At 36.2% G+C, this 9,017-nt stretch overlaps 1 protein-coding gene across 1 annotated transcript; it reads left to right on the top strand.

Annotated features, from left to right (window-relative positions):
- Nucleotides 1-1,446: 1,446 nt before the first annotated feature.
- On the top strand, nucleotides 1,447-8,179 carry LOC123537254 (uncharacterized). The gene is made up of 2 exons (XM_045320905.2): nucleotides 1,447-1,762; nucleotides 2,101-8,179. The coding sequence occupies exons 1-2, from the start codon at nucleotides 1,449-1,451 to the stop codon at nucleotides 2,984-2,986; spliced, it is 1,200 nt and encodes a 399-aa protein (XP_045176840.2). The 5' UTR covers nucleotides 1,447-1,448; the 3' UTR covers nucleotides 2,987-8,179.
- The last annotated feature ends 838 nt before the right edge of the window (nucleotides 8,180-9,017 follow it).

Here is a 9,017-nt window from a genome sequence, read left to right as displayed (position 1 = left end):
GCCATTTTGAGCACAGTTACTGAATTTTGACCTACGTAATATGTTTATGTCAGTTGTAATTCGTCGATTTACAGTAAATGGTTATGCCCATATAAACATGATGACTTAAATATCTGCAGATGCTCTGAATTGCTAGTATTGAAACAAATGGTTACTGTTTGTAGCCCAAAATTTGATATTTTGCCCAGTTTTAGCATTTGGACTAAGCTTCCTCTACTAAGATTTTATTTTCTATTTAAAGCACAGACATCTCAAACATTCTTCACTTGTTGAAAGTCTAACACATTTGTAAAATGATCACCTGTTAGATAAGTACTTTCATAATTAATATTATATATTTGTGGTATGCATATTCAAGTAAACTATAGTTTTGTCTCTTCAAAAGAAGAACATACGGTACGCAACTTCACTAAATAAACATTGAAAATCTTATGATAATGCAGAGTTGTATGCAATAAAGATGTTTGCCTTTGGAAGTTTTACCTGTAATAGAGATCTGCCAGGGCCCGTGTTCATAAAGCTCCTAAGGAGAAAACTTAGGAAAATCCTTAATTTTAAAAAATGTCCTTAACAACACTGTACAAAAGAATAGTGTAAACTTTATAAGATGTATTGATAATCTTCATTACTATGCCACACTCTATGAGACAATATTTTCAGACATTCCAACAATCTCAACGATTGTCCACATACTGCCTTGGAACTTTTCCTTTAGTTAGTCCCTTGGAGCAAATTTTCCCTTGGGAGATTTATGAATACGGGCCCAGATTAGGGGTTTTCAGATGGGATTTGTTATGGGATATAAGCTTTGTATCAAGAACTATGCACGCGTTCTGCAGCAGAAATATTGTGTGACTTTAGGAAATCATTAAGAAACCACTAAAAGGCCCCTTTTGCCCTTCCTCCGGGGTCCCTTAATACAAGTTGTATTGTATATGAATTATTCATACCTTACCTGGTAAAAACCAATCTATTGCGATAGCTTTCGTGATTGGCGATTGCTGGTACATTTGTATATGAAACATCTAAAAATCTCTTTTACTTTTATGATTTGAAATTAACAAGATTCATAATTTTAAAATACTTGCTTTCGTCTTTTGCTTATTTGAAATTAGCAATGAGCGCTAAAGATATTTCTAAATCTACACAGATATTCTCATTTTTTATGTTGAGAGTACTGTACCACCAATAAAGATTGTGTCATGATTGATTAATAAAGATTGTGTCATGATTAATGAGTCTTAACTTTGAAAGAACTGTCTTCCGCATTTGCTGTAATAGCAGCCTGCTAAGTCTTCAAATGAATTTTATGCCACGGATATAAATATAGTGGCCTAGCAGTGCCGGACATAATGGTAATTGATGTTATCAGCTTGCTTGCTTCAAACTAATCAATCAGTTCGTTCAAAATGTAAATTTCGAAGCACATATTCACAAAGTTTTTAAATATGAGTTTGAGTTTCTACATCTTTTTGGTCATATTAGAAAACAGGATGGCGCACACAAATGAAGAACATTACGCTGTCGTATCGGTTTCTTCTGACAATTTAGAATTAAATGGTTACATGTGTATGCCTTGTAATCAAAACTGTATTAACAGAAAAGCTTTAAATTATTGTGGAATTTGTAAGAAACAGTTTTGCTTGGAATGTCGTACTAAGCACGCGTATTTGTTTAAAGAGCATGCGAATTACATGCTTGGTAAGAACTCTAAATGGGACTGGGAAGTTTTGGATACTTACACTGATAAAAATGAAAAATGGTAAGATTCTGAAAGTTGCTTATTATAGTTTTGTATTGTGATAAGTGCGAGATCTTGCTATTCCATTTTCATTTATGTGGCATATTTGTTTAATGAGCACGTAAATACCATGCTCGGAAATTGAAAATCTGACTTTGATATTAAATCAAGCTCTAATGACTTTCAGAGAAGTTAACATAAATGTTGCATTAAGTAATCACAGAAGCTCAATACAATTCTAGATCAAATAAAAGTAGTAGCTGGAAGTTTTTCCCACAGTTTATATTACCGTGACACGAGCAATCTTGTCTTAATTTTACTTGGCAAGACATCCATAAAAAGATCAAATCATTTTTCAGGTCAAGCAACTCTCTAAAGTATGTGGAGGACACAAAGGAACTGAGTACAGATGATGGGGCTACTAACAACCTAAGGGTTGTGAACATGAGAGTATGCAATGTTAAAGTTGAAAATGACAGGCGTCTGTGTTCCTGCAATATTTCCAGTTGTTGTTTTTTGCCAGACGCAAGAATCGTTCTGACAGACAGCAGCAATCGACGTTTAAAACTACTTTCCGAGGACAAATACGTCATGGCACTGTATGAACTACCAGAAGAACCGCACGAGGTATGTTACGTCGATGGAAACGAAATTGCAGTAACAACGAAAGGGAATATGGTGATGGTTTTTCAGATTACCAACCATGAAATAGAAGAGAAAGGCGTTCTTACATTTAAACACGAGTGTTGGGGAGTCGCATACAGTAACAACCAGTTTTACATAGGAGATTTCCAAAGCATTTACGTCTATACAAGAGAAGGCAAGCAAATCTATTTGCTTTACTCAAATATGTCTATGGGAAAGAAATCGGTTAATTCGTTCGCAGTTAGTGAAGACGGGAAAAAGATATATATTGCTAATTATGATGCCAGCGTTTTAAGGACCATCGATGTACACGGCAAGACGCTTGCTACGTTGAAGGATCCGTGTATGAAGAATCCGGCAGGTGTGTGCGTTGGGAATAACGGAAGTGTGTTTGTTTGTGGTGTAAAATCCAACTCCATCGTTCATGTAGATGGTGATGGTACGAAAAAACTTGGGGTGATATCGAAGTCAGACGGCTTGTCGAGTCCGCAGTCAATCTGCTTCAACAGCATAGAGTCTACGCTAGTGGTTTGCCAGCAGAAGAATAATGCAATCCTTGTGGTTGCAATCAACTCTGTAGCTTCCGAGGCATTACAATAATTATGCGTGCTTCATCTGCCGCTTCATATATATTCTAAAAGTTAAATTCTATCATATGATGCGAGCTCGAGTTTTGAGCTTAGTTATAATAAACAGGTACGTACCAGGAAATAATCAATAGTCATACCAGAAGCAATTTGCATAACACTGTAATGCATACAATGATGTACATTTGTACCGGAAATTGTAAATATCGTCGGCTACATGGTTTGTTAGTGACCAAATACGGGACTGCAAAGGAGGAACAATACATTGAATCTGGCCAGCAACAATGTAAAGATCTTTCTTTGCCGAATACCTTTTACTTTTACTTCAGTTTTTCAATAATGATCCAACTCTCTGATTGTTTGACGAAACCAACGGAAGATGTCCTGGTGGACTAAGTTGCTTTGATGGTTGTTTCCTGCTTCTTTTTCGGACCCTCACTGGTGTTTGTTTCCATACTCTGTCTTCCGCATAGCCATTGAGAACACGCGTATATGATTCATGAGGATTTTTATAATTATCTGCACGAGCTTTTTGTTTTATACATCAGACATTGTGTTACAATTGCGTGTGAAAGAAATTATTTTGGGAGTTTTACTTTTATTTACAATGTCTTGTTACTTTGAAATATGGGTGAGATAAACAGTGAATGTTAATGTGCAATTAACCGGTGTTTTACACATGCGTGTAGGAAATTTCTAATATCTACTATAATTTGTCAGTAAACTGATCTTGTTCCTCGCTACACAATGATCAAAGTACACAGTACTAACGCCTCCACGCCCCCCCCCCCCCCCCACCCGCCATGATATGGGTATGAAACACCACTTGTAATATAGAATTCTATATGTAAGAAAGTCATCCAGCTGGCTTACAGAAGGTTCGTGGTTCAACCTAGGTACCCACCTCAAACGCCTGATATGATGCACGGAGGGGCAATTGGGGTCTTCTTCCAACATCAAAATGTGGAAAAGTCACCATATGACCTGAACTGTATCGGTATGACTCTAACCTTATAATTTGTACTAAGAGCACTTCAGTAATACCACCTCGGTAGCCTAGTGGTAGATCGCCTGCTTCAAGTGTGCGAGGACGTGGGTTCGATCCCAGGCAACGTCATACCAAATATGTATAAAATGGTACTAAGTAGCCAAGTATTCAGATGAGCGATAATATGACATCGTGGCTCTCTTATTTAATGAATCTTATTATTATATGAGTATAACGATAACAAAGTTCCGAAGCCCATTTCGCTTAAAATATCCAGTAATAGACCTACAGAAAAAAATAACAGCAAGTGTGATTCGGAATACCCTAACTCGTGGAAATCGGTTAAGCTTTGGTCGTGTTCATGGAAGTCGGACGAAGTGAACAATTTTTATAAATGTGATCATGTCATTGTAATTGTAATGTAATAGTCAAAATGAAAATAAAAGGGAGTTATTGTACATGTTGGAGCATTAACCGAATTACATTTTCTGAGCATTTGTTAAGAATACCTTCCTTTGTCTCGACTACTTGACTGTCTTGTCCTTGTTTCCCAGCATTCATATTTAGTGCAGATAAACCTCTGTCCTATTTTGGGATAAATGACATAATATTTCTCACGAAATTACAAAAATAGGAGCCGGTTTAAAAACTCGGTTAATGTACTTTTGCAATGGTATATCTATGCTTTGAGAATAGTTTATATGAACCATGACCTTGGTCGTTAGAACATTGCTTTAAGCACGATGTTCTTCATTTAACAAAGTAAATTAAATTGCATACTGCACATAAATGGTGCTTAACCTGAATTTGTTTAGTCTGTACCACAGGCACTTTGGGTCAGGACACCCATCTCTCCGCCGCCCCTGTCAAATGTTGGCCAATAATTTAGCTTTATAGCACGTACTGAGCAATGGCGGCGATCATAAAAGTTTTAACGTGTTTAGTTACAATTTTAGTATGATCGTCAACTAGGGTCAGTACGTGTCATAATTCTAAAAAATACTGGCAGGGGCGGAAGAAGGTGGGGTCCTGACCCAAAGTATCTGTGGTCTGCGCCCCTGCCAAGGTGTAAAGTGGGATTGTATATGAATATTAATCAACACCCTCATAGTACAGAGACAGTACCTGAAATTTTTACTTATAATTATTATATATTGACCTGTAGTTTTATGAAAACAAAGTGCCAAACATTGTCTTTCTGACAACTTCGGGTGCGTAAATGTTGGTATTGTTAGAGGAGCATCTTTAACCCTTAACCTGCTATATTTCTACAATGGACAGGTCCATCTTTCAATTTGGACAGTACCACTTATTACTCCAAGGGGTTTTCACTGAAAATTTACTGACTGAATAGCGAACAGTGCAGACCATGATCAGACTGCACGGATGGTCTGCACTGGTCGCAAAGGCAGAATCATCTGCCGCCAGCAGGCTAAGGGTTAATAATCTAGAAGAATAGTCTTTGAAAGTATAGATCGCAACCACGTGGAATTAATAGCAATCTGCAAAGTTGGTGTGATTGAGTCGGTTCGTGATAGGTATTTCCTTTTATTCCAGACTGATAAAATATATTTACCGGTAAAGCAATGTATATGTAGAACCATAGTATGCCTACACATCTATATCTAAGTACGATTTTTTTCCCCCAAACCGAACCTGCAATACATGGTAAAATGCTAAAAAATATTGGCTAAACTTAACTAGGAGTGGAGGAGAATGGGGTATGCGGGGGTCCGAATCCCAAGTGTCTGTGGTATTAACCAAACATAACGAGTAAAGAAATATTGTTGCTGTTGTTTTTTGTTTTTTGTTTTTGTTTTTTTTTTCTCAGTTGTTTTGTATTTTTGAAACAAGCATCGCTTTTAGTCAGGCTATGGACATGATGCAATGCTAAAATACACGTGCCCACGAGGGAATGCTGCGCGCAACAGATCTTCATCTTTAAACTGAATAATCTAATATAGATGTAGTAATTTGCTACTAAATTCCAGTGTTTAAGAACATATACAGGCTATTAAGAAAGGATTTAAAAAACACAAATATCACTTTTGATCTGACTAAAGACTAAAACTAGCATGCGATAAATAATACTTCAGTACAAAGCACGTGGCCGCGTTGTTAAAACAACAGATCCTTATGTTGAATCCAAACACTTTAAAATTAACCTAGTACTACAATGTGAAATCAACTACATTTATGTAAAGTGATCTTCACATTTTCTTTATATCATTTAGAAGCCTTGTATGGAAGCTGACATGCCAAAAACTAAGTACATGAATTTTGTTTAATTTGGTTTACACCGTTTTGTTTCTCAACATAATTTTAGTTATATACTATTCTTTACTACTTCACTAGTTACTGCCAGCTTAAAGGTGGACTTATTATATCTTTTAAAGGGACATATGCCTCCATCAAAAACATCACACTAAAAAAAAATAAAGAAATAGACAGCCGTCTATAAAATAATAAAATTCATAATATGATATTACATGTATTTTATTTTGATAATTTATGTGTAGAGAAAACATACTATTTTACATCATATTACTCTGTTGTTAATGCAACAGGAAGCTTTGCTTCGTGCGTTTTTGCAAGACAGTTTTCAGAAATGATCTAGAATAATGAATCACCTTTTTACTTTTATTTACAACTACTAACGCAATGTCATGAAAGTATTTTCTATATATAATTCTGTAAGTTTGAAATAAATCTGGATGCTTGTCTTTTTAATAATATCCTGCGTTAACGAACATTCACTATGCAGGGACCTAATTCCTGACCTTTTAAAAATTATCTGCATGTTCTGTTTCCAAAAAGGCTTGCGACATGCATTTGATCTGCTTCAAAATAATCTCCTAAAACAAATTCAAAAATATGCAGTCCATTCTTGTGTCCGTTTTCTTTTCGACAAAATGTAAGTTTTCTTACCTTTGGAAACAACGCTTTCAATGTTCCAGTACCCCTTTTTCTTGTGGATTTTGACGAGTAACCACACAGAAGTAGAGGCTTAAGTGTGGAACCAGACAAGCATTGTCCAACAGTGGATAAGTAGGCTGAACACCACTAAATCCGACTGTTCTTTATTTCATACAAAATCCACTTATTTTACAACGGTTTTTCGACATTTTGTAGCATATCAGATTTTCAGAGACTTATATTCCCATAAAGAACTCTATCGCTGCTATAGATAAACAAAAAGAAAAAGGGGTGTTTACTTTAATATAAGTAACCTATAGTTCGTTAAATACAACGTCCTTTCCGCTACTTTCAATGTCTCTTTTCGAGCCGCCATTTTACCTAGCATACAATAGGAACATGCCGCTTTCATTTAGAATCAGCATCCCAGATCGAGCTACTACATTGTATTACAAAACCCTATTTCTTAGCGTTTTAAACGTTTCGTGCTAGAATAGCATTAGTGCATTATATTCCATGTATTAACATTTGCAGTATCCCTCTGGATAGGTCGGTACCCTCGCCCTACCGGGCTCGGGCACCAACCAATCCCAAGGGATTCTGCAGATGTTATAATACGAGAAAACATGCGTTATCCGAACAGAGTAGTGACGTTGATGTTAATTAAGGAAATGGGTCCATAATGACAGTCGGCCATTTCCGTTCGTTTACGTATTGTCCGCGTGCCATTTCGGCATTCTTCGGTCGTTATCTGTTATGACCGAACAATGCCTAAATCGAATACGGAGGTCACGTAATCGCACGGAAATTTCCGACTTTCATTACGGGTTAACTATCTTAGTAAACTTTCGGTCACTCTTACCAGTAGTGGCTTGTTCGAATTCCGCTGTTTTCTTTTCTCTTTTTCACGGTTTCTGGTTACAAAACTGAGATTACAGACTAGTTCCAATGCTTGGAACCGTGGTATTGGTCATTTTGTGTTTATAATCAACCAATCAAAAACTGCAGTTTTAAGAATGGTGTGCAAGCGTAGTTTTATAACTTTGGTTAATTTCTAGTTTTCTAGGGAAGCGTGTTTCTTTTCTAAATCGAACTGAGACGGAGTAATGCATTTAGAGAAGGGAAATAACTCTGTCGAGTTTAAAATGGACAATCCGTATTCAAGTGGTTTGTGATTAACATGTTGTAGTTTACAACAGCTAGAACTTGTACAACAGCTCAATAGTTCACGGTCGCCATGAACTTTTTCGGTTTATATATTATTTTATAGATGTCCTAACTATACTTTACCGAATAAAATGTGAAAACGTATTACATGATTTTGTTTTTTATTATGATAATTATATATATAATTATATATATTTACAAAACAGTATTTACAGAAACAGTTAACGACTTTTACATATTTCATGAATTAACAATATTTACATATTATAGAATATAAATACATAACAAGAGCACTTTTCGATGATACACAGTGTAATAATGTTACTTTTCTATAATTGACATTGCGTAAAAAGTTATAGACGATATTTAACAAATGTACACATTTTCCCACATTTAGTTTACGTCTTAAATGATAATCTCCATTTCTCTACAATCAGACACACTTCCGCTGCACAACGAATCTATTCCTTCATCAGAATTTGAGCAACTCTTGTTCACTTCATCATTAAGTTCACATGTAGTTATGTCCCCTGATACGTCAAGGAACGATCGTGTTTTCATGAAACTGTCCATAGAATCGTCTTCGTTGCTTCCAGCCTCGTTTTCACTGTCGCTATCGTCAAAATCGTAACTGAAATCCATAGTGAAATCTTCAGAATGTGTCTCGTCCATTCTAGGAAACGAACAGTCAAATGAGTAATCAAAATCGTTACTCTCATTAAAAGTGTCCAGTCCAATATCACGTGACAGAAGGGAAAAGCGATTGAGATTCGAGATGGCAGACTCGCGTCTCAGAGTTCTTGGTTGAGATCTTAATGTACCATTAATGTCGATCTCCCCCGCGTTAAAAGCTACATCCAAAGATTCACATGGCTGAGAAATATCACACTCAGAATCTGAATCTGAATCACAGTCCTGATCCCATAAGAAGCGACAGATGTCTTTTTGGCTACTAAATGCGGGCATACTGTAT

The sequence above is a fragment of the Mercenaria mercenaria genome, chromosome 17 (assembly GCF_021730395.1).
Source record: "Mercenaria mercenaria strain notata chromosome 17, MADL_Memer_1, whole genome shotgun sequence".
In the NCBI taxonomy this organism is placed as follows: Eukaryota; Metazoa; Mollusca; class Bivalvia; order Venerida; family Veneridae; genus Mercenaria; species Mercenaria mercenaria.
Note: the sequence above shows the minus strand (reverse complement) of the source record. Positions and strands in the feature narration are given on the sequence as shown.